The 27,086-nt window shown below is 41.8% G+C and overlaps 1 protein-coding gene across 13 annotated transcripts in view; it reads right to left on the reverse strand.

Annotated features, from left to right (window-relative positions):
• The window catches only part of ELAVL2 (ELAV like RNA binding protein 2), a 161,588-nt gene that overhangs the window by 54,612 nt on the left and 79,890 nt on the right, over window positions 1-27,086 (reverse strand). For 5 of the 13 annotated variants that reach the window (XM_073345520.2, XM_073345518.2, XM_073345516.2 and 2 more), the window contains exons 2-3: window positions 13,439-13,529; window positions 10,799-11,042 (exon numbers count right to left, since the gene is read on the reverse strand). In XM_073345520.2, the coding sequence (XP_073201621.1) occupies window positions 10,799-11,042; window positions 13,439-13,510 (316 nt within the window). In that variant the 5' untranslated portion in view covers window positions 13,511-13,529. Of the gene's footprint in view, window positions 1-10,798; window positions 11,043-13,413; window positions 13,530-27,086 lie in introns of all 13 variants that reach the window. The other 8 variants (XM_073345521.1, XM_073345523.2, XM_073345522.1 and 5 more) reach the window with 4 other exon arrangements.

Raw genomic sequence — 27,086 nt, forward strand, 5'->3', positions numbered from 1 at the left:
ATCTTGTTTGTTGAAGCAGGCAGTGATTTGCACACCGCTATTTTGTGAGGAAATGATGGAAGCACTACGCCTCCCCTGTGTTTCAGGGGGTTGGTAGAATTCAGTTTGAGAGTACTTTCTCCAAAGTCATCTTTGGGTTTCTTACAAATAAAGCTAATGGGATTATCTTGGGAATGTGTGTGATGAGCAGCAATGGAGTCCAAAAGGAAAAAAAAATGAAGTCACACAGATTCTACTACACAATAATCTCATGTCAGTGTTTCTCCAGGTGTGGGACTGGATTCCCAGACAGGTCATGCAGTTGGAATTACAAATGTGAAGTTCTCTCTCCCCCCCACACACACAAAAGGAAAATATACAGCTAATTACATGCAGAAAGTGTCTTCCAGAAGAACTGCAATGGGGCATTTCAGAGGATGCAATTATTTCCTCCTAGAATATAGCAAAATAACTATGGCATCTCAGATGCAAACAGAAATTCAAGTCCGCACTCATCTAACAACCACGATCCTTTTTGTTCTTAGACAAGCATGTGCTATAGTTGCAAAGAGGATACGCAAGAGGGGATTTTTCTTGCCAAGCTGATTCGTGAACCAAACGTGAACACAGGGGTGGCGCCAACGAGCTTGGCATACTGGTTTCTAACCGTTCCTCCCAATAAGCATGCTGTATTTTATATATTACATGTTTACAACTACAGTGGTTTCCATTTTATTCCCCTTACCACAGATTTGCAATGTTTATTTTTCCCAGTTCAACTGCTGCAATTATTGTTACAAGAAAAATCACAATCAGTAGTAGTACATTATCTCTGCTTTGACATCTCAAGAAGCATCAAATGAGAGAGAAAAAAACCAAGAACAAGCAATTATCCAGATGGGGGGAGAATAAATTTGTGCTGCTCTGTAGAAAGGACAATCTCCCCTATAGTGCAACAGCCGTAGCTGGCTGAACCAGTTTGCTGAATCTGCTCCAGTATTTTGAAATGTGTTAAATACAAGATCCAGTGAGGCCAACAGTATTTAATAAAATGCACAAAAACATAGGGGCTCCTAAGGACAGGGAGTCTCAAAACTTTCTATGTGCCGAGTTGAAATATTGGCCATGTGCTTATTCCTCTCGGACAAACTCCATTAGAAAGCTATTTATTTTTATAAAGTTGTATTATCATAGCACCTAGGAGCCCTAATAAAGGGCCTCAACATTTTGATGTGCTTTTACAGGTGGGAAATCAGGTTCAGAAGAGAAATCTACAAAAATAGACAGTCAAACTCGTATGTGAGACCACAGATCAAATATTGAAAATTCAATATTTTTGTGCCATTCATGCCAGGGTTAGATACAGAATGCATTGACAGCCAGTATAGAATTTTTCCTTCTTCCACCCCTGTACAAGTACAAGCCCCGAACAACGTATTGGAGATAAACCCTTAGATTTAATGCTGAGTTCAATTCTTGGCTCCATATCACTTAATGTGATTACAAAGAATAAACTTTATTTTAAAATAAAATGTTGAATTTAAACCTCTCTAGGTTATGTAGTAGTGGAGCACTAGTACTATTAAGGTTAAAAATGCTCCATGTACATAATGGGGAAAATTGATTACCCTACAGTAACTGCGGATCTTGTGTGTGTTTTCCATATGTACACCATTTCTGGTGACTTGCATACAGTGATCCCAAGCCCTGGAGGTCTGTGGTTGGAGTCTATTGAAAACTGCTGTAAGCCAATTCCATCAGAGCTGGCATTTAATCTGGAGACCTCTACGAAGGAGGAGCACTGGGTGAAGGTGTGAAACTCCAGATAGCTGCTCTGCAAAGCTCCAAAAGTGAAGTGTCCCTTAGCAAAGCTGCAGAAGCTGATTAAGCTATGCAGCGTCTATTCCAGCAGAGGTGGGTCCAAGCAATCTATCAGATACCCAGTTCTAATGCAGTCTGAAACCCATTGTGTGTGGCTACAGGATGACATTTTATTCCGTTTGGCAAAACCCAGAAATATATAGTCTAGCAGAATTCCTGAATGGTCTCAGTCTGTCCAAATGGTAAGAGTCCTGACACATTCAAAGTATGGAGTTTATCTTCCCCTTGATTAGTATGAGGCTTAGGAAAGATGACTAGCAAGCTGAATGCTTGATTCAAGTAGCATTCAGCAATAGCTTTAAGCAAGAATTTCTAAGTAAATCCATTTATTCATGTCTGAACAATCAGAGCCATCTTAGCAAAATTTTCAGAAACCTTCATAATCCATCACTAACTTGGAGCACTCAACAGCTGACTTTCCAGTGATCTGCTGCATACCATTCATCCATTTCCTGGCTGGTTGTCCCCTGCCCCAGTGACCCTCCACCATTCCTTCTGTAACTTTCTCAATGTTATTTCCATCTCTATGCCAAATGTGACCAAAGTACATTAAATCTACATCTGTTGATTTCTGACATCAGAAATATTATTGGAGAAGCAGATCCTAACACCGGCATTCATCTTTTTTCCTCTGTAAAGGAGATATGCAACAGTCATCATATTGCAAAAGTTTCAATTGTCTTCCTCTCAGCAGCATTAACTTCCCATGATTCTCATGCATAAATTGCTATGGAAAAGTTAGGTTTTTCACCAATTGCACCTTTATAGCTTAAAGAGGCCACAATTTTTACACTGCTGAAGGTCATGTGTCCCATGAGCTGACACACATCCTTACTGAGGTCTTTGGCCAGGTCTGAGACACTCAGAATGGAGAGGTACCTGTACAGCGGTAGGTACGCCTTTACTATTGTATAGGCCAATACTCTTCCCTCTCCCCCCATTAATTCTATGCTTGAAGTAGGGCAAGAGTGGATTTCTCTTTGTTGATTCTGACCTCCAGAGTGGCAAACATTGAGCTGTGGGAAAATATGGTTTGCTTGTCTCCTTAGATCAATCGCCACAGCCACTTGACTATCCCCAGAGCCATGGAGAGTCTCAAGGGAACCACTTTGGACTGATGAGACTTTGCCACCAGGAAAATGGCGGATTTCCTGTGGGCCAGTTGAACTGTGACGTGCAAATGGGCATCTTGTAAGCAGGAGAACCAGGAACCAATCTTGAGGCTCCAAGGTAGGAATTACAGATGCTAGAGTCACCATACTTAAAACAGCTATATTTGTTGAGTTGAAGATTCAGAATGCAATGCCAATCTGCTTTCTTCTTTGGGATTAGGAAATGAGTAGAATCCCCAGCTCTGAGCTACAGAACTCTTCCTATCTCAGAGCTCTTGAGGAGTCCACAACCTGCTCCTCATCAAGAAGAGGCTTGAACTGGATGGAGTACCCTTTATCCAGTATCTCCAGGACCCGCTTTTCAGTCATTAAAAGGGTACAAGCCTTCTCATAAGATGGTTCCCAAACTGGGGTGTGTGGTGGAAAGGAGGAAATGCAAATCCCTGCCATGCCCAAAATATTGAGGGCAATGTCTACGGACACACATGCCACTATTTGCCTCTCTACCGCTGAGCTTCTCCCTATGCTCCTATGGCAGACTATCAACGAACTGACACTAAATCCCCGTTCAGGAAGTCATATTTAGCCTGGCAGTTCTACTTTGATAATTCAATATGCACATTTGTAAACTGGCTATGGAATGGGACTTTCATCCAGAGAAGTCAAGCTTTTTCAGGCCTTTGTCCCATGGTGTTGGCTTGGGCAGTCCCTGTTGCTTAGGCCTCTTGTGCCTCACAGTCACCCCGATACACACAGTGGATGACTGTAAAAACACTAAAACCTCTTGGAAGAGCGATTATCGGTCTGATGTGGGTGCCACTGAGGCTGGGGTTTGCCAAGAACCAGCTCGGGACCTAACAAACCTTCATTTATTGGTATCAACAATCCACCGGGGTCAGAGCATTTCCAGCAGAGTGTGCAGGAGAATTTCCAGGGTATCCACCACCTGCCATAAGAGTTTCTCAAAGATGCAGTAATCAGGCTGGGTTGGAACAGCTGGGTAGTTGCTTCATCTGGCAAAGATGAAGTCACCATAGAAATAGGTTGGTTCTCAGCTTCTTGCACATTATCCTGGTCAACATCTTAGTTTTGGAGGTATGAATGATGAACTAATTGACCTTCCTGAGATCTATGAAGGGAAGGAGACCTAGGTCTTGAGGCAGACCATAAGATGCAGCCCTTCTGTTGGGATGTATTCTACATGGGGCCCAAAACAACCAAGACTATACTGGATATGGATAAAGTGCTGCAGGCCATGGGGAGTACCCCAGAGGGTGTTACTGTCAAGTGGCCTGATATTCTTATAGGGGTGTGCCCTGGACTACCTAGGCAAGTAGCTCAGTTTGTAGGATAGCGAATGTGGCAAATACATTGGAAAAATCTCCTCAGTCTTGAGGGAGGAGGAGAAAGCATCTCTTCCATAGGTGGAGCCATTCTTTCAGGAGTTCTAGACAGTCCCGGAATATCTTGTATCAATAGTGAGGTATACGATGTGGATGGTTCTGGAGCTAACGGATTAACAGCAACTGACTGGTTTACCACCATTCAATTCCCTGTACTATGAACCTCATGGGTACTGAGAGCGTCAATTCTGAAGTTGTTTCTTCCACAACCGGAAGCATGATTGGTACCACAGTGGTTGGTGAGTGGGGCTCTGATGTCAGTGCTGAAAGTCTACGTACCAGCGTCTTTCATTGCTGAATGCCAGGGCAGAGAGCTGTGACATCCATGGCACCATGGCAGGCATTTCTGCACCGAGTGGGCCAGTACAGGGTTTTACAGAGCTGAGTGGCTTGAGGACAGCATAGCAGCATGGGTGAGGAGAAAAGCTTCTTTGAACAGCACTGAGGTTGTCTGGAAACCTTTCAGGGCAGAGAAGTCAGTGGGATCTGTTTTGGGCCTAAAACTGCCTCCTAGCTTTGATCTCCACTGTACCAGTGAGCCATTTATGTTGCTAGTCACCTTGAGATCAGGGATCCTTCTTTCCTTCCTCTTTCCCCACAGGAGTGGGCTGAAGAGGGGAGGATATCCCTCCACTGACTCTGAACTCAACACTGAAGGAGTCCAGCAGCACACGGTGAATCACCAGCTCACCAGAGCACTCTCTGAAATGGTCTGCTTCAGATGGCAGTTTTCTTCCATCCAGGAACCAAAGACGCCCTCACCATTCTCTAAGAGCTTCAGGCACTTTTGGGGGCCTTTTTTATAGAGCACGCGTGTGGTATGTGCGCTTACCAAGGCTAAGAGGTGGCATTTTGAGTGTGTCATTGATGGGAATGGCCGCCTTGAAGAATGGATAGGATTTGTATCCTGGAGACTCCAACAATTCCATGTAAGAGGTGTCAAGAGGCAGGACACTTCCCAGACTTTAGGGGTTCTTCCTACTTTTTGGGGGGGCCAAAGGACCTAAAAAGCAAAATCTAACTGGACAATGTAACTAGAACCCCAAATACAACAAATAAGCAAGGCAACCACCGTATACTGCAGTTGGCGGTAAAAAGGAACTGAAATACAGTTGCAGCCACTCTGCGCCCTTAGCTACAGAACATCAGAGGGTATGAAGGGAACTGGCACTGGTCCAATGGACAGTGCTATTCAAAGAGATTCCTATCTGATGCTCACAAAGGGGACACACATGGACAATCACTAAAAACAGATTCCTAACATGCCAATACGGACATTCGCTACTGCCCGGTACTTTGCACACAAGATCGCCACTAAAAAAGTAATTTCAAATTCTTAAAAGAAACTATTATAGCACCACAGTTTTAACAAGATGCACAGAGCAGAAATAGATCATTCATTAAGTGTCCAACAAACAAGCGCTCTTTCAGCACTAGAAAGATGTAAAATGCTAGTTCCTGTAGCTCTGTGGCCTTTTGTTTTACTAAAGTGCCAGTTAAACAGCACCCACTAAAGCAGAGTAACAACAATGAAGTCTACATGGAGACATTATGGTGAATATATGTGGATGCAAGATTTAGCAGGAAGGGGCAAGGAAAAAAACACATCCGAAAAGATACCGCTTATGCAGATTTTAAGCTTATATTCCCTCCCTACTTGCACTCCTTTTCTCTTGCTCCCCCAAAATCCTTCCTCGTGTAGACAAGCCCTAAGTCTAGCCTCACCCCTTTGTGCTTCCATTGGTATTCTAAGGGTTTCCAAACTGTGGACTCATCTGGACTTTGTGACCCACACAATTTGATGGTGACCAGTTGGTTTGGGACATACACAGGGCCTAATCTCGTTCAGTCATAGCTTGTAGTAAAGTTTAAGCCTTTGTGCCTCGAGGACCTGCCTACTTTTAAGGCACTAAAGTCTCAAATTTTCCCCTGAAATTCCAGCTGTATGACCCCAATGAATTTAGTGTTTAACTTTGGCAGAGTTTAGCAAGAAGTGAGCCCACCAAAACATTAAAAGCCTTTCACCCTAATTAATGTATTTCTTGTAACAAATACCTTGTTTAATATTTTAACTACCTATGGTGGGAATACATGGAAAGCTCACAGAATACATATGAAGCTAGCATATAGCACAGCTGAAAAAAGCGGGGGTCTGTGGGAAACGGGTGGAGGTATTTACTTGCCAAGAAGAAGAGTACAACAGGACTGCAATAAATACTGTACCTCAAATGGAAGGCTGTTTGAGTGAAAATACACTTCATTTTTATTTTAGGTCCAAATGGCTTATGTGCAAAAAGTGTGGTTTTCACCAGTAAACCTACCAAGACCAAGACTGTGTACTGCAAACAAGATTCATCAAGATTATCTCCCCTTGGAGCATTCATTCTCTTCTTAAAAAAAGAGATTGAATTCCCCACTTTACACAGCCCCTCCCTTTCACTACTTGGGTACATCTGGTATATGGCTGCTGTCAATTCTCTCAGGACATCCCAAGCAAGAATCATTAGCGCAGCAGTGAGGGACAGTCAGGATTCCTAACTGGGGACTCTGCCTACTTATTTGAATAAGAGGTCCATCCCACCACCCAGCCCAGCCTGCCTAGTTTACACGGGAGTGAAGTTCCCGTGCCTATGCAGGAACAGTAGCTTATAAATTGGGGATTTATGCAATTCTATGGCTGCAAAATTTAAAAACATTGTTTCTAGTCCATATACCAGTGGAGATCAGCGTTCCCTCTAATTTTTTATGTCCATGTGTGACACATAACCTTCATATTGGTGCATATAACAAAATTCACGTGGTGGGGGTAGGGCCAAGGGGTTCGGAGTGTGGGAGGGGGCTGCGGTACAGAGAGAGGACTCCCCCGAGCAGCTCGGGGCCAGGGAAGAGGTGCCTCTCCCCTGGTCATGGCAAGTCTGTGCTAGGGGGAGAGGCATCTCTCCCCGCTGCAGCCCTAAGCAGGTCTTAATAGGCAGCTGCACAGCCACGCAACTTAGAGGGAACTTCGGTGGAGATAGCACTGAACTCAAATGAGCATGCAGCAATCCATGCCTGTTTTCTCTGCACAGAGCCTGAAGTAACTAAGATGTTAATAGCCCCATTCATGTTTCAGTGCTCCATGGACTCAGCCATTCTGTAGCTGTAGAAATTTGGCATTTTTCCAATATATCACAAAACTCAGTATTTCTGACATGGAGTTTGTCAGCATCCTGCTGCAGCAAAATGACATTTACTATTTTCTTGCCCAGACCTTACTGCTGCCACATCTTGTCACGGACTTAGACTTTACGGTCAGAAGGTACCATCATGATAATGTAGTCTGACCTCCTGCACATTGCAGGCTACAGAACTTCACCCACCCACTCCTGTGACAGACCCATAACCTCTGGGTGAGTTACTGAAGTCCTCAAATCATGACTTAGACTTCAAGTTACAGAGAATCCACCGACTAGTTTAAACCTGCAAGTGATCCATGCTCATGCTGCTGAGGAAGGCAAACCTCACCCTGTGTGTGTGTGGGTGGGGGGTAATCTGCCAATCTAATCTGGGACATTCTTTTCTGACCCCAAATACTGGTATCAGTTAGATCCTGAGTATGTTAGGCCAACCAGCCAGACACTGGGAAAGAATTCTCTGTAGTAACTCAGAGCTCTCCCCATTTAATGTCTCATGACCTGCCCTTGGAGATATTTACTGCTAGCAGTCATAGATTGGCTACAATGGCAAGTAGTCGGTCTCATTATACTAGCTCCTCCATAAACTTATTGAGTTCAGTCTTGAAGACACAAAGTTTTTTGCCCACTCTGCTCCCCTTGGAAGGCTGTTCTAGAACTTCATTCCTCTGATTATAAACCTTACCTAATTTCAAGACTCAAATTGTTGATGGCCAGTTTCTATCCTCAGGGATTCCCAGTAAAAGAGAAGTTAATTGACTTCCAGTGCACATTTCCTTAACTTCTCCATGGAGCTAGGCAACAGGAGGTCAAGGACCTGAATGTTAGACTCCAGCTTGCAGCCAGGGAGGAGTAAGGGAGCTAGAATAGGCTGGCCAACCAGGCCGACTCGAGAAAAGCAGCAGCAACAGTTGCCCAAAAGTGATGAGCGGCTGAAGCTCCCCTTTCCCTGGAACACATGAAGGAGGGAGGGGAAAGTCAGACCACCTGGGAAACTCTGTAGGATCCAACACCGGGGAAATGGAGCAAAGCTGCCGGGAGCACAAAGCGGAGAAAGAACAGTCCTCTTTTTGAGGAGACTTTTTTTAAAAAATCTGATTAGTATTTTGAACTGTAGTCTTAGCGGCATGTATGTGGGGAGGAAGGAAAGGAATTGCAGGATGGTATTTCACAGCACTAGAATAAATTAACGTTGTCATGGAATTGGGTCCATTATGCAGATTAGTCATACAGCTCACATGGGGTCTGTTATAGTCAGTCAGAACTAGGCTGGAGGAAGGCAAGCCCAGCTGCAGTAGGGATGGTGCTATAGGCAGACGCACAGGTACAGTGTGATGCTGGGAGAACCCACTTTTCCCACAACAGCTCCTGGCTGGCTGCCAGGAACCACCAGTTCCCCACTCCAGCAGCAGCTGGAGCACGGCTGCTGTTGGGTCGAACGCCTGCAGAGATCCATGCCATTGGAACAGCATAGTCAGGAAGGAGAGAACGCAATCAGTGCAAATGGCGCCTGGCCAACTCTCAGCGAAGTTGTGTGGATTCCTTTCCCATATGTTTATCCTCTAGGCCTCAGCCTGACATCCCCATCACTACTTCATCCTACTTCAGCCACAGCTAGGTACTCATGTCCCTAAAGCTAACTTTCAGAATAAAACTGGGCTCTCTAAACTGGGACCTCTGCCTTTCTACTCCAAAATGCTGCTCTGTGAGTTCTTAATTACTAGAGCTGGTTTAAAAAAAAAAAAAAACACTGAGAAAGTTTGCCAAAAATTTGAATTTGGGCCAAAAAGAAGAGTCTTGATTTGAAAAATTTCTGCCAGCTTTACTGGTTACATTAGAGAAGCCTCCCCTCTCAAATCAATGTCAGCAAATGGAGGTTGGGACCTTACGGAGAGTTCTCTTTAAAAAAAACACAAAACATCCAAGACATCAAGAGCCCCATCTGTAAGTGTACTAGAAATATGTAACTGGGAAAAAATGATTTAGCCGGCAATCACTTTAAAAAGCTGGATGTGGAATACTCAAAAATCTTTATGCAAACGAATAGGCAATTCCTTGAGAACCAGAAAGTTAGTTTTATACACATAAGGAACTTCATCTAAAAACGTTAACTCTAGCTAAAGCTTTCCTACAGCCATTAACTGGTTCAATGCAGTCTAAATACTTCTAATTTTGCATACATTTTGACAGCTGTCAAAGAGAATGGGATGAGAGCAAACAAACTTTGCAATACAGCTTTGTTTTGTTACTTAAATATAGGCACACATATCCACACAATGGTCCGCTTAAAACAGGAGTTCTCAAACTGGTGGGCCATGACCCCTCAAGGGGTCACAAGATGATTATATGGGGGGTCATGAGCTCAGCTCCAGGGAGCTGACAGCCCTGAGTCCCCATTACATTAAATTAAATACCCCGCCCCCATTTTTAGTTTACAGGGGGGGGGCACACTCAGGCTTGCTGTGTGAAAGGGGTCACCAATACACAAGGTTTGAAAACCACTGGCTTAAAAATACTTGGAAAGTTAATAACCAGGTGTATGGCTTTTAATGTCTTCATCCTGGATATGGGTGACCTGTGCAACAGAACTGTTCAACCTATGCTAAACAAAAAGTTAAATGAAAAATGCTCCTCTCAGCCTTCAGTTCACACTATTTGTAACATCTCTCAGCCAGAACAGACAGATAGCATGTATCAAGGCAATATTTCTCATGCGGCTTCCAAGTTTTATTTTCCACCCAAGAGACTGTAGCGAGTATGGCTGAACAAGGATCCCACCCACTCTTTTCCCCACTGAAAAATAAGCAGCTTCAGATTTAGTTTATCTTATTGGGCAGGGGGGAGAGGGAGAGCTAAGTTGTGCTGTTCCAGCTGCCGGGCTTAGTGCAAACCAAAATTCCAACGAAGTTAATCAAAAATACCCCACAAGTCAGGGATGTGCAGTTATTTATTCTTTTCACATCTCAATATCCTTTCCAAAAGCCTTTAATGTCTATCTCAGAAAGCATTCAAAGGCCCCGTTAGCATTTATATTGCTCATCTACCAACTTGGATGAAATGCAAATAGAAAGCATTTAAAATCTTCATAAGTGAGAATACAGCACAGCTAATATCTTCAACCTAGCAATATACGTATCTGCTTCTTCCATCTGAATCCCATAATGGACAACAGCTGAATGTTATGCAAAATGCTGGTTTAGAGAGCATATTGCGTGTATGTGCATATGCAAAAATTACAGTTCCAACGTACCTGTTATTTTGTCTCTTACAAGCTTGCAGGACTCTATCTCCCCAATGCTTCCAAACAGACTCTTCAGCTCTTCTTGTGTCATGTTTTGAGGAAGGTAGTTGACTATTAAATTGGTCTTGCTGTCCTCTGTGTTCCCAGTGTCAACTGGCGATGAGCAGTTGTTGTTTATGGTGGTTGGACCATTGGCTGTGTTATTGCAAGTTGGTCCATTAGACAGTTGTGTTTCCATGGCAGCAATTACCTGCTAAAAAGAAAGAAAATAAGAACGGTCAGAATTCATATTGCATGATCTATTAGAGATTCCAGCCAAGAATTTAAAGACGTGTCATTATGCACAAGAGGTTATTTCCAGGCTTCCAATAATGCCTCTACAAAAAGGAATTTTTAATAGTTATGCAGTAAGATGTTTAGAAATGTAAAAGCAAATAAGGTTGTTGCTAAGATATTTACTAAGAGTACTTCTAGAAAGCAGCAAATTAAACCACAGAAAAAAACTTAATTTTACTACACATAGAAGCAATCCGCCTTTCAAGTACAGGAATTATTATATCATCAACACATTTTAACCAGTTACTAAACACTAACATTGATAATATTGTTAACAGTTTACAACTGAGCACCAAAATAGTACGGGATGCACTTTTAAAAAACAGCATGTACTCTTTTGGTTACTTTTCCAGTACTAAAAACAAGTTTAACAATTATTCTAAGACTACTTCTGATGAACATTGGAAGAAAACACAATTAATAATCCCTGATTTAAAGGCGTTTTAGAGAGACAATGGAAATGTTGGGATGAAAACAGGAACTCTTCTTCCTTGATGATCTAAGGCCATTTTCTTCTGCACCACTGTTGGTCAGTAATAGCTTTTAAATAGCACTCAGCATTCCAATAGGCGGATACCTACAGTCCCCCTTCTCCCTACCTCTCAGCTCCCCCCCTCCAGAAAAAAATAAAATACGTGGCTTAGTACTTACTGTACTTATTTTACTCAAATGAGTGATACAGACTTTTATTTCACCCCAAATAACTGTATGGACAACTCACAGATGCAGAAGAGGTCATTAAAGAGTCAACGCTTGCCTAGATGATACCAGAGATCTATTCCAGTTAAGTGGGAGATCAGATATCCACTGCACGGTAACTATTGGCAAGACAACTTTTTAATGGCAGCCACTGTATCCAAGACTTAACTATTCTATCCATTTACAGAACTAGCTACTTAGGACAGTTTCCAATTCTAAATACAATGTAAAAGTTGGTCAGGTTTATTATCTAATAAAATATAGGTTCCAACATTAAAAAAAGACAACCCTAAGCATAAATTACAGAACATTTTCAGAAAAGTAATTAGTGCTCAAATCTAACTTTATGCTGGTTTCAAAGAGGACAGGTCTCACACAAAAACCTTATCTAATAAATCTGGAGTTTAAGTAGCCATATTCTCTTATGAAGTCAATTGTTTTCAAAGCTTGTAAATTTGATTTTAAGTTCTTTTTTTTTTTTTTAAAATAGGTTACAAGTAGGACAACTCCTGAGGATATTTACAAGATGTGTAGAAATAGTGGGTTGCCCAGGAGGTTGCATTTGGTGCAAAAGAGCAAGCAGTAGTTATGTATATTAAAAACATTTCTTTCCATTAAAAAAATGGATCCAGTTCCACAGAACTGAGCTCCCACTAAAGCAGCAACGTTTTCTTCCCTCCTGACAAACTCCTGTGGGTTAACCTGGTCCTGGCACTGTATTAAAAACAAGCCTGTGTCAAAAGACAAGCACGTAGCTGAGGCCAATTAAAACAAAATTACTATTCAAATGTTAGTATATCTGGTGGAGCGGGGTAAGCCACAAATGCTGCATTCTGACTGAAGCTCACTGGGTTTGCGTTTAAATTTTGAAGTGTTCACTGATCGAAATTAGCAAGGACAAACAAACAATCCTCACTTAATTGCACTTTTTATTTTTATGTTCAGCAGGCAAGAATGAGATCCTAAGCCAACATTCAAGTGAACAGCTGCAGTAGCCTGGATACACTGAAATTACAGCATTTCTCAGCTATAGGACCATCTGCTCTGAATCAAGTGATACTAATATGTTATATTTTACAAATAACGCATATTCCATTGATAGGTTCAACAAGTGTTCACAGAATATCAAGCAAGTCTTTGAGCAGTTACTAAGTATTTTTTCCAGCCAGAAAAAATAGTTTTAAAGGTAATTTACAATTTTAAAACAACTTTTAGAGTAGGAATTGTAAATAACTTTAAAAAAATTAGTAACCAAAAAAATACACAGTGTACAGGTTTTAAAGATTACTGTAATTTAGTATTCAGACCATACCAAAACAGTTTTACTACAATTCTACTCTTCAGTTATTCACTGGATATTTTAAATCTGTACAAAAAAGCTATTTGTAATTAGAAAGAAATTCAGTGCGGTTTAAATTTCTACAGATCACCATGTTAAAAAGAAGAGTTATCATAATACACTGTTCTGGGCCCTGACAAAATAGAGATACAGCCTACAAACTATATTGAAACATGAAAGAATATACAGTAGAGATTTAAGTGTTTGGTATGGCCTCAGCACTATTTTAACATGTTAAAAAGTAGCCTACAGAATTTAAGAAAAATCCCACAGACCCCAGTCCAAGGCTCTGCTGCCCACGAACCACTTCTAAGCAGAGAAGCCACATCACACAGTCTGACTGCCATGTTAGTTTGGAGTTGCCGTCTGCAATATGGACACAAAAAGTACCGTATGTTAGATTAGCAAGATAATGCAACAAATCAGTTTGTACAAATTTACAGTAATTGTATTTATATTCCAAGCACGTCCATGCAGTGTGGTTTAATTGAATTTGAGGCAATTCCAATCTAATCTTTCCAAACTTTGTTAAAACATTTTTTTCTTACATGAATTGTGTTTTTAGAAACAAAAACAGCCTAATTTAAAGGTAGTACAAACTAGTTACCTCTGCACCTAGCCTGGAAACTACCTTAAAACCACACCATGTCTAAAAGGAACCACACCACCACACGATTTTTTTAATATTCTGTAACAAGGAAGGGAGAAGGAGGGAAACACAAATGAATCTAGTCTCAATTAGAAGTTACGGTGGTCATGTACTCTTTATTTTTTTTAAAAAAAAGCTCCATTTACACATCCATCCCACCCATGAAAGTCACAAGACAAGCCAACACCGTGCTCCGCTAGAATCTAGTCTATTCTTAACCCTGGAACTTCACATTAAAAAAGTTAGTTAAAATTACATACAGAAGCTTTGCTGCTTCAGTTCAGCGTGGATTTACTTATAATAGCCCTATTGAAACGGTTAGTATACATAGATAAAGCAGGTTTCCGAGTAGCAGCTGTGTTAGTCTGTATCCGCAAAAAGAAAAGGAGTACTTGTGGCACCTTAGAGACTAACCAATTTATTTGAGCATAAGCTTTCGTGAGCTACAGCTCACTTCATCGAATGCATGCTCAAATAAATTGGTTAGTCTCTAAGGTGCCACAAGTACTCCTTTTCTTTTTAGGGAAAGCAGCAGCAGAGCCCGTCAGCATTTTTCAACTGGAATAATTGGACCAGTAAATAGGAATGTTAGAGAGTATTATTGTCCCCAAGCATAACTGAATTTTTTAAAATATGCAAATTGCAAAACCCAGCAGGAGTTGAAATTAGCAATGCTAGGAAGCCACAGACATAGGTAATGGACCATTTATAACGTATTACTACTTGCCCAGATATTAAATACAGCCACAATATTGGCATTAAACCAAAGTAGGAGACTGCTGTCTCTTTGCCACAACTTTGGCTGTGCTAATCTAGCCCAACTTCTTTACTCTATTCATATTTGTTAACAGCATACATACATCCAAAGATTGTTTAACCCAGCCACAGCCATAAGCAATTCAGCTTTTGGAAGGTTGTTTTCTGCACAAAATTTAGAACACAAGGCTACTTAATTTTTTAAGTAACCCATGACAGAGGAATTCTGATTTTCCTTTATTTCAGGTATAACTTAAAGCTCATAGTCTGAGTTGTACCAGTAGTAAATATTTAGTGTTCCAATTTAGAAGCAATACCTGTATCTTCATATCAATTACAGGTTTAATAAATCTTTGAAGAGACCATTTGAGACACTGTCTCTAGTCTTCTCAATCCAAAGAGGATACTACATAATTCAATCTACCATGCTGTAAATCCTACCCTACAATGACCCATTTGCAGACTGAAGGGCAAGTTAAAAGAATAGTCACATGCACAAGAAATGCTCAACGTAATTCTCAGCATACATGCTCCAGTTGGTCCAGACAAATCTGATCAAGTAGTCTTGAAGGACATAGTTGTGTCATGTCATATCCTGATTTACAATAGCTTGTGTTCCGCTGCCCTGAAGTTCTAAAAAGCTCACTAAGTTTACACAGTTGAGTCACAGAAGCAAGAAACTTTAGGATCTCATCACTTCTAAAGATGACTTCACATGCAAAGAGTTTTACTTTGACAATAGAAAAAAGTTACACATTTCAAGTGGTCCCTCTTCAGACTAGTTTGCTTAACACATGCTTTCTTTGATGGCAGAGATGCATTACATAGGAGTCTCACATGACTATCACTGGGCAATCCTTTATGCTAGCCAATAATTGAATTACCGAAACAGTTTCTCAAAGACAGATTTTGCTCTGCCACCTGTTTTACAAATTTCACTCGTTACCACCAACGCTATTACACAGACCGCTCCAAATCTCAAGTTTCCTGGAAGAATAAATCAAGATTAGCCTTTGCAAAGCCACCGACTTTAATGTGTTTTTAAAACTCTATTAAATTCTGGTTAGAGAAATAGCTTTTAGTTACATTTTATTGACTAATGATTTCCTCTCAGCTCTTCCATATCAACAACATAATTAGAAAAGTTTCAGAGTAGCAACTGTGTTAGTTGCTTTCAGAAAAAGAAAAAGGGAGTACTTGTGGCACCATAGATAGGAACAAATTTATTTGAGCATAAGCTTTCGTGAGCTACAGCTCACTCCATCGGATGCATTCAATGAAGTGAGCTGTAGCTCACGAAAGCTTATGCTCAAATAAGTTTGTTCCTCTCTATGGTCCCACAAGTACTCCTTTTCTTTTTACATCTACCAATGTGATATATGCCATCATGTGCCAGCAATGCCCCTCTGCCATGTACATTGGTCAAACTGGACAGTCTCTACGTAAAAGAATAAATGGACACAAATCAGATGTCAAGAATTATAATATTCAAAAACCAGTTGGAGAACACTTCAATTTCTTTGGTCACTCGATTACAGACCTAAAAGTTGCAATTCTTCAACAAAAAAACTTCCAAAACAGACTCCAATGAGAGACTGCTGAATTGGAATTAATTTGCAAACTGGATACAATTAACTTAGGCTTGAATAGAGACTGGGAGTGGATGAGTCATTACACAAAGTAAAACTATTTCCCCTTGTTTATTCCCCACCCCCCATTTATCCTCAGACGTTCTTGTCAACTGCTGGAAATGGCCCACCTCGATCATCGCTACAAGAGGTTCTTTCCCCCCCCCCCCCGCTCTCCTGCTGGTAATAGCTCACCTTAAGTGATCACTCTCCTTACAGTGTGTATGGTAACACCCACTGTTTCATGTTCTCTCTATATATAAATCTCCCGCTGTATTTTCCACTGAATGCATCCGATGAGGTGAGCTGTAGCTCATGAAAGCTTATGCTCAGATAAATTTGTTAGTCTCTAAGGTGCCACAAGTACTCCTTTTCTTTTTGCATAATTAGAAATGTTAACTCCCATTTTGAAACTGACTAGACTAACCATTTCTTTAATAAAATTTCTTTCAAGTTTTACTCCAGCCCCCAGATTCCCTTTGGGAAAGGTCTTTGGTTTTCTATCATCTTCTAAAATATCTTCTCTCCCCGACTGCTGTGTAAGAGACCCGCAGAAACTAACTGATCAGGGGAAAACCAGTAATGCAGACTATGCAAAAGGAACAAACACTATCTTCTATGTCTCCCCTAAGCTATTCATAATCAGGAAGGGTGGATTTTTTTTTTAAATATACCACAGTCAGGTTTATTTTAAATAAACCTATTTTAAATTAAATTTGAAATTATGATCCCCTATGCTAAAGGCACAAGTTTACTGTAACCTATTTAATTCATTTAAGTTAAATTAATATAGAATAGTCATGCAGTCCAATTTGTTGCCAATGGTTTAAAGACAAATGTCAGATAACTAGATAAGTGGTCAAAGTCACTAGCTAAATACCAGGAACCAGAGTTTGTTGAAGTGCTAACACAACTTTCAACAGTAATAGCCTCATCTGCAGGTGCAGAGAGAATATTTTCTTCAATTTCAGTTTATTCAGCTAGTTCAGTTCAATGACTAGTTCATTCAAAGCTGAGAAAGCAACTGAAAGTTGAAAAAGCAGGAAAGTTTCTCTCCCAATTTATGAATAAAAAATTAGATCTGACAGGTTGAGACCTTTTAGTTCTAAAGTCCTAAAGCACACAATGACCAGAAGGAATCAGTACAATTCACTTGTATTAAATTAAAAAGAAATCACTGTTTTAAAATACAAACATATTTTGATCAACTTTTTTTTTAATGTATCCAGCACATTTCACGTAGCTATTTTACTGAAACAATTTTGAAGTGTGTGTGTGCATTTTTAATGGAATTCCAATTTCCATCCAAATATAGCCTGATGGGGGTCACAAAAAATAATTAAATAAGAAATGTATCCCTATTTTTAACATAAGAAGGATAATGTAAAAATTAAGAAGATGAATGATTAGCTATAACTGTTTAAATAAAGTACATATAGATATAGTGTGTCATCTTGATTCACAAAAAGGGAGTACCAAATTATTCTCAAATAGCTGGTATAACCTCTCCCTTTACAGAAAATAAAAAGTACAAATATAAAAGATTAAAATCAAGATTTTCTGTTAAGATTTAAACCATAATTAAAATTGGTGAATTACTGTACTTTGATTCAAATCCACCCTTTAATCAGTTCCATTAAACAAAACCTTTGAGAGCCTTCAAAAACAGTATCTAATATTAAGGACTTGGCTGAAACTCAATCCAGGTGATGCCAGTAGAATGAGACATGCAACCAGAAGAGATGGCAAAGATGTCAGTCCATAGGAGTTAGGATATTCAACCACCATTAATAATATGAATTTACAAGCTTGGGAGCAGTCTGGCTAGACCAAAAGCCAACTCTACATCATGTCGGAGCAATGGTCAAAAGGGTATTTTACAACTTACCCCAGACAGATAGGTACATCTTTTCTTTTGAATACAGATTTTAATATCTGTGCTGAAATAGGGCATCCTATCAATATGTAACACCTGTACTAGTTAAACACTGCTCCTCTGGATGCACATTTAGATATTGGATTTTTGACTTATAAAATCCAAAATGGTCCGAGACCAGCCTACCTGAAAGCGCGCCTCTCACTCACTCAGTGATACGCTACCACAACATTAGCCAGCCAAGACTACACTGGATTCTGCCTTGACAGAGATCATGGGTAGCTGGTAGGGTGCTCTCCATAATGACCCAGGAGATCTGAAAACTGACCCACTCAGTCTTAAATAACCCAGATTTCCTGACCTTCAGGATACATTGTAGGGCCCATTTGTTCCATCTGGCCTCTGAAGAGAGATACGGGGAATGGAGGCATAAACAGGGTAAATATCCCCTTTTGGCTAATGTTATACTGGGTAGGAGAAGAGGACATGACTGCACTGCGTTTTGTTTTATAATATAAAGTGACTGGCGAAGTGATCAGAGCCTGAGTATGGGGCACTTATTTTCAATTTGGATAAAATAAAATAAAAAGGTACATTAAAAAAAACCAAAAAAACAAACACACACCAGGTCCTTACTACAGTTTAAGCCCAGATGGACAGCATCTCTTCCCTTCTGACTCATTTTAGACTACCACCATTGCCAACTCTGGTGGTAGTCTAAAGGCAAAATATGGCCGTGAAAGTTTACTAGCATGGGCACAAGATCTGCTGGCATGCCCTTTGCTAGGACTTTAAAATAAATAAATAAATAAAGTGTACTAGCAAAGTAGAGCAAAGTGCCTAGCACTAGATTTTCATCAAGCTGCCACATGTTTGTTAAAAGTACAACTTTGTCTTGTGCTCTTCCTTTGTAAATCAGTCTTCGAGGACATTATTAAAAAGAAAGGAGCCCTTCACATCAATACTCAAATGAAGACAAATCAGGAAAGACACAAATACTGGTAATTCTAATCCTTCAAAGCACAGAAATCGAAGCAAAAATATTTAATGGTGTTCTAAATCCTGGGTCCTTTGTGATATTGCAGATGCACGCATTTGTTTGTGCCGGTCTATGAAACCCATTAGGGAAATGGGATGGGAATTCAGCCTATGCAAGGAATACTATGGGAAGGGTTCTTTAAAAAGATTCTTTGCGGATACAGGCATATAGGAACAGGGCAAGGAATCTCTCAGAACCAGGAGCCTTGACCCTCAAGTCATGGAAACAAGGGCTGGTAGTGAAGGAAAGACCAAGAAAATCGGGGGTGGGTGGGGGGTGGAGGAGTGCGCAATTCCTTTAAAAGGAAGGACCTCCCAAGATAGGCACGGTCCAATTATTCTCCATGCACCAGCAAACCTGCCTGGGAGGAAGTGACCCACTTGTGCTAAGCAGACAGAATTATCTCTCACATCTTATCAAGTATGTGGATGGCAGATATGACAACTATAGCAATATAAAAGGTAGGTAGCCCTAGGTTATCAATCATGCTCAATGGGAGGTTTGCTAGGAACTTATTTAAGGGAAGAGTATCAAAATCATAACTGAGCAGCAGCCTATGGTTTTGGTATCCACCAATTCCAGTGAGGCAGAGTAATATAGGAAACAGCTCTTGTAAGTTTTACTGGGCTACGTGCCTCATGTCCAGGATCTTTATGGTTGTTTCTTCGGGACCCAAGGTAGAATGTCCTTATTCCCCGCCCCGCCCCCAACCCCAACTATACAATGAGGGAAATTTACAATCTGTGTATGAGGATAGCCTGTAGAAAAAAGAGGTAAGTATGTGTTATTTTTATTGACACCCACATGTGCTCACCACGTCAATAAACAAAAATCTCGAAAGTATTTGGGCCCCTTAAAATCAAGGCATTACACAAGCACAAACAAGAAGGACACAAAGGTAGGGAAAAGGTAAAAAATGCTGTCAGTATGTGCATGTTGCAAACAAAATCTTTTTTTTTTTTCTTCATTTGTAGGTTTTGCTGCATAGATTGAGTTTTAGGAAGATCTGAATGGGGTAAAGGTGGTGGCTAGATAGAGCATTCCAGGTACGAGCTTAGAAGAAAATGGAGACAGCAGACTACCAGTGTAAAAGGTGGAAGGGTAGGGATTGTGCTTAGGTTAGCAGCTGAGTGCTTCTGGGAGTCTTAAAACAAAGGACAAGTTTGAAATTTACACACAGTAATGTGGGATGCTGTGGAGAGGTTGATCATAGAGGGCAAGCAATGATTGTTTTGGCTAAACTTTTTAGCCAAACAGAAATCAGCAAGGTAACAAGGAGGTTCTTGGAAAAAAAGAGGAAACCTGAACAAAAGGAAACATCGTAAAGGAAAGAAACATTTGAGATATTGGGAGTTCTCCACCTACAGAATTAGGAAAAACCCACAAGTGCTATGGGACACTCAAAACATGAATTGTGCTAAGTAGCGCAATACTAACATTGCTGTTTGCAACGTTCTATGTAACAGTAGCAGGGAAATATGCAAAATAGTTAAGGCCACACCAGCAAAAGGAAAGGAGGAAGAAAAGGATTTATAATCCCTAAGGCAAGCATCTGCAGGGAACAGTGAAGAGGGATACCAATAAATGTTTCCATATGTCCATGTAGTAAGCTTTAGAAGTGGATAAGAATCCTTGGCATCGGAAGACAAACGTAGCTGGCATTTCTAAAGCCCAGTGCATGAGAATCAAATGAAATACTCTAACTGCTCAAGAACAAAGTTAAAAGTAGAAAAAGCACAAAGAATTCCTTAAATACTAGCAAAATAAAGCATGAAGGTGGGAAACCCAGATTGGATATAATAAAAATCAAGTTGTTACCCAGATGCCATCCAGAAACCATGAATACAAAACACAGAAAGACCAAGGAATAGAACTAATAGGTGACATCAGCAATCTATAAACCTGAACTTCACTCTGGGATATTATGGTATCAATTGTTTAAAATAATTGTTGGTCTGAACAGCCTATTTCTGAGGGAACATGAGGATAAAAACTGCTTAACAACCTTCCTATACATATTTACGCAGCTCAATAGCCCTTCATCCTAAATAACAGTACAACAAAGCTGAATATTCCCACAATGCAGGAGAGAAATGAGACCATATGAGAATGTAGAATAGACACGCTGAACTTCAAGAAGGGAGATTCTAGCTTACTTCAAACATACTGAATATTATTTTTTTTTTAGTTCTTCATATCTGCATGGAGACGTGTGGGCTCAGCTACTGGAACTGCTTAATTCCCAAAAACAAGGAAGCATCCGGAAGTTAAATGTGATCAAATGACATGGTCTGAACTTTAAACCAACAGACTGAAACCCACTGCAAGCGATGTGAATGGGATAAAACATTCTCTTTCACCTACCAAAGTTTAAAGACAGCGATGAAAAATTTTGCCTTTGGCTATTCTTCAGAGTCAAACAACTCAAGGACTCAAGTTGTGCACCTTTTCCTTATTAGAGAGGAAAGGACAGACTGTGAATAGGAATTTGGCCTGCACAAGAACTACAAGGCTGTGTAAGCAGACAAGTTTGTGGGATCACCGAAGCTAAGGTGCATGGAAGTGAGATATCCCCCCACCCGCTATGAAGTTGGCTTTCTGCAATGAATCATTCAATAATCTGAACCTCTTGTTTGAACTTGTAGCCAACATGAACAGTCACTTGCTTCCAAGATTTTTCTAACCCAAATAAACTATCAACAGGCTTCCTTCAACTGGATTTTTCCTTGGATTTTAAAAGCATGATGAGGCGGGGGGGAGATGAACAGACCTTAAAGAACTGTCTCCTCTTTATAATTCTAGATTACTTAGTGTCATTGCAGAAATTTACAGAGTAAGCAAAGTCTTCTGTTCTTACTCATCTAACCGTCTCAGCCTAGACATTGGCTTCTGAACATGGACAGGTGGGTGAGGTCATAGGTGCCGACTTTTGGTTTTGCCAGTGGGTGCCCTCCCAAGGCCCCACCGCTCGCTCCGTCCCTTCCCCCGCCTGCCCACTGCTCACTCCTCTCCGCCCCCTCCTCCGAGCACCTCTGCCAGTTTTGGAGGGAGGCTATTCACATTAGAGAAAAAAGGTGGGGGAGGTAATATCTTTTATTGGACCAGCTTCTGTTGGTGAGAGAGACAACAAGCTTTTGAGCTGTCACAGAACTCTTCTTCAGGAAGAAGAACTCTGAAAGCTCAAAAGCTTCTGGTCTCTCTCCCCAATAAAAGTTGACAGGGCACTAGTTTCAGGATTCATCTTAGCAGAATGTCATCATTACACCAAGGAAGTAGCACTACCAGCACAATGAGATAAATATAGCCACGGGTGCATGCCAAAAATTCACAGGACAAGCACACTATCATCCTGCTGTGTGGATCCCAGGGTCACTTTAGCTCTCAGTTTAGTGGGGATACACTCAGGGACTGAGCCCAAGGATTCAGCTAAACACAAGGGCACCTGCAAACAGCTGTACTAACAGCAGGCTCTACACTGGTCCAATAGGAGGAGTTGCATGTCCGGGCACTAATTCCCAATCCCACCGCAAGGCAATATGGGATCCAGGCACCAAGTCATTAGTACCAGAATTTGTACTCCCAAGAGAGTGGGATGGAATTATAGAAGTTACAGGGGGAAAAGCCCTCTGTGATCATCCTGGCTCAATCCATCTCCCTGCCAATGCAGGGCTGATCCTTACTGCATGTTTTGTCCAGTCTCCTTTTAAAAGTCCCAAGTCTTGGAGTTTCTAGCTGTGACACACTATACCAGGGGTTCAGGACCCCTCAAGGGGTCGCGAGGTTATTACATTGAGGGGTCGCGAGCTGTCAAGTACCACCCCAAACCCCGCTTCACCTCCAGCATTTATAATGGTGTTAAATATATAAAAAGTGTTTTTAATTTGGGGGAGGGGGGGGGAGGGGAGGAGAGTCGCACTCAGAGGCTTGCTACGTGAAAGAGGTCACAAGTACAAAAGTTTGAGAGCCACTGCTCTATACCTCAGGGGAGTGGCGTGCTGTGCTCTGTAACCCCATATTCATCATCATTTGTATATATTCTTTATATTTCATACAAAGCATGTCATGTAAGGTATCATGGGAAAGGTTATGATTTGCTGAAACCCACTGTTCTGTCAAAATATGTACATCATTAAAGTGTATAAAGTTATGAGATTGTGGTGTATGGAGTTAACGAAATATGCTGCAAAATTTGGGAGTAGCAGAAGGCAACTCCCCAGAAACAACAAGGCACTTCACCAAATGGCTGGGTGGATGTTACACAACCATCACCAGTCATTGTGCAGTAAGTAAATGACAATTAGCAATTCAATGACCATCACCAGAGAATTACTCAACCTTGGGACTTAGCAATACACCTCCCCTCCCCGCCACCATGATGCTTGGACTTGTGTTTGCCAGAGCACATGGACTAAACATATAAAACAGGAGATAGCTCTTTCCAGCCCAGGTTGTACCCCAGGGGTCACACACTAGCCCTTCCCTTGGGAGACTATTCCATCCACACCCCAAGGCAGAGATTGCACTATTAGGAAGGTTTCCCCTGATAGCTTGACTTTCCCCCATCCCCAAGAGGCAGTCACCCAGATGCCAGGGAGGAGGCCCAAGTGCACTGCATGGACATGACCACTGTCTCCGAAAGGCAGGCATCTCTGCCCAGGCAGGGAGGGCAAGTAGGGGGCCACTGCACCCCACAGGAGCCCAGGAGATGTCATCCCCCCTCCCATGCCCATCCCAGTCCAGCTACCCAGTGGGGGTTGGTACTCTCAGTCTCTGTGCTGTGGGGGTCCAGGGGATGTTTTTGGAGACGCCTCTGACTGAGCCCCCTGCCAGAAGCAGAGAACTGGGCAGCAGCTGGTGCGCCCCCCATGCAGACGGCCAACCCGCCAGCAGCCAGGTGCCGGCTCTCAGCACAGCCACCTGGGAAGGGGTTTCAGTCCCAATCCCCAGCCACCCTCACCCCAAGCCCCCCTTTCAAATACACTTAGCTGCTGCTGCTGCCGCCGCCTTTAGCTGGACAAGAAGTTGAAAGGAGGCTGGGAGCTGCTCAGCTGCAGAGCCTGCTGCCCACAAGAAGTAGGTAAGAAAAGGAGGTAGGGCAGCACCGGTGATGGGGGGGTGTCACTCAGACCCTGCCCCAGGAGGAGAGTCCCCGTCTCCTCCTGGTGGCCAAAAACCAGCTAAACAGCCCTGCCGGAAAGAGCTGTTTTGGCCATGTTGATCAATGCAGCAGCTCAGAGCCAGAAACAGCTGATCAGCCCCCCCAACAGCCCCACTGATCAGCTGATGGAGTCCGCGGGGCCCCCACAGGCCCCGTAAACAGCTGACTAGTGCTGGTGGGTGCTGAGCACCCACTAATTTTTCCCTGTGGATGTTCCAGCCCCAGCACACCCACAGAGTCGGCGCCTATGGGTGAAGTAATATTTTATTGGACCAACTTCTGTGACTTGAAGAGCTCCGTCTCTTCAAGCTTGTCTCTCTCACCAACAGAAGTCAGTCCAATGGAAGATATTACCTCACTCCCCTTGTGTCTCGGATATCCTGCGACCAACATGGCTACAACACCACTGCATATACCGAACATGTAATACTTCATAAAAAGAGATATGTATGTATGCATACATGCAAGCAAGAACAAACCACTGTCTTTTCCACTGAATCCATTTCCCCTTCAGCTAATAAGGTGGCTACCATACTTGTAAACTGTCCTGTGAATGCTATTAGGGAGAAGACTGGTGACTTTATATGTGGAAATACAGGATTTGATCCACCATAGAGGTGGTTCTGGAAGACTCTTCCAGGCCATAAGTAAGATGTTTGTTAACATGGACAAGTACCATGTAAATAGAACTTAAACCTCTGGCCACAGCCAAATTATGCCAAAAATCTAAATTCTCCTCCACCCTACCCCCGACAGACTATAGGTCATCCTTCCATTTTGTAAAGGCTACCCAAATTCTGTACATCAACTCATCTTCCTAGAGTACTCTGGTGTTCTTCCTCTCTCCCAAACTCTGGTTTCAGGTCCTCCCTCAGTGAATAGCTCAAGGGCCAGCTTCAGCTGCTCCTCAGACATTTCCTGAGGAGCCAGAGTGAAATGGCTGCAAACCTTGTCAGTTTCACTGGCTTCCCCCTCCCCCGCCACACAGTTCCCAGTAGCAGCAGTGAAAACTGAGCAAAACATTTTCATTCTCCCCTGGAGCTTGCAAAAGCTATGAGCAGCAGAAGACACATTAGAGTTGTCTGAAAACTCAGGGCAGCACCATACCGGTTACACACACTATTCACATTTAGTAGGTCACCTTTGCAAGAGTATTCTTTATAGTGCTTACATCTGTTAAGCTCAGTTTAAGATGCAGAAGTTTAGGTTTTGCAGAAGGCACCGGCATTCACACAGTAAAGCTTCTTACTTGCCACAGGTGAATAATTTTTCAAGCCCTGATTCTGAAAAAAACCAAGAATGAAGCAATTGGAACAAAAATATGCAAGAAGTTACCAGCAAGAGACGCATAGGGCCACAAGAGAGATAAAGCAGAGAATTCACAGGAGTCTTGAGTCACAGGTGCCACAGACTCCAACTGTAACCAAATTTAATTATTTTAGAAGGGACAAACTGAATACCTGTTATTACTGGGACTTGAGTATTCCAAGTTCCAAGACAGACCTATGCTCAGTGGGTCAGCAATGCAGACAAGTTACCCATCTTCATCTTGTTACAGGGGTCTCCCCCCTTGTAGGGTAAAGAAGTCAGAATGCTGGAAAAAAAAAAAACCTTGTCTTCTCTCAGTGGGAAAACGAGAAGCACTGTACCTAGGTAAACTACAATTCCTCAGGAATTCACAAGAAAAAAAAAATTCTACATAACTCACTGACCCAGATTCTGATGTCAGCTTTGTTGAAAACCAAAGTGGAAACTAATGAAACCAAAGTACAAGCCAATGGGGTTGAGGCACCAAATCAACAAAGTCCTTTAGAATTTGCTCCCCCCGCCCCCCCATAAGAGATTAGACACACATCTAGTCCTGGAAAAAAGGAAAAGGAGTATCTAACCTGCCACAACTAATTTCTAGCCCCAAGACAATTTCCTGTGACCACACTCAGTACATAACCACTCAAATCCCTTGGCCTTCTCTCACCGAATTAAGAGGAGATTGATTACAGGACCTAAATGTCTTTACAAATACTATCAAGGAGGGAAGCAAATTCCTAACCAAACAGCCCTCACTAGTATCACTCTGCCAGCCGCCTCTTCCCCTTTATACAGGGAAAAGATTAGCACAAGCAGCTAAAATGTTTTTCATTTACCATACAGAAGAAAGTGAGGAAGATGGGAGTCAAGAAGCAGCCCTCCTGGTTACGAGACTTAGAAATAAGATTCCATTAGTCTGGGATTCGGATAAAATTGTCGTTTCTTCAAAATGTTAACCCCACAAGATAAGCATTCTGTCTTGTCTGAGAAGATTTACATCTAGCCCCTCAACCGTGCCTTAAACCCCATTAGGCATTGGGTAAGGCTGTCCATTCCATCTTTGAGGTTGGTAAAAAAAATGGAAATATAAAAGGTGAGTAGCTAGTGAGCTGGTGCACCAGCACCAGAATTCCCTCAATAATGCCTTTACAATGCTTATGAAGGGTCTTCACTCTTGCTTAACAAACTGGAACTCCTATGAGTGTCCTCAGGGGAACAGCTCTTCAGACATAAAGGAGTTTAACCAGCTAAGAGCAGCCCTGTCAACTCTTAGTCGGATCTGCAGACATTGGTTCCGCCTCAGGGTTAATGATGCTGAAGACTGTGGACAGATCTGAAAGAAACAGCCTGGATACCAGGTCATTTGACATCAAGCAGGAGATTAAACAGTAGCTTGACCAAAGTGTTTTAAAAAATGTGCACAAATCTACTACCTTTAGGATACAGATGTTAAAAGGTTACATTCTAGATATGGGTTTATTATAATAATGTTTTACTGAAAAAGGCCTC

Source organism: Lepidochelys kempii, chromosome 5 (assembly GCF_965140285.1).
Source record: "Lepidochelys kempii isolate rLepKem1 chromosome 5, rLepKem1.hap1, whole genome shotgun sequence".
Taxonomy (NCBI): domain Eukaryota; kingdom Metazoa; phylum Chordata; order Testudines; family Cheloniidae; genus Lepidochelys; species Lepidochelys kempii.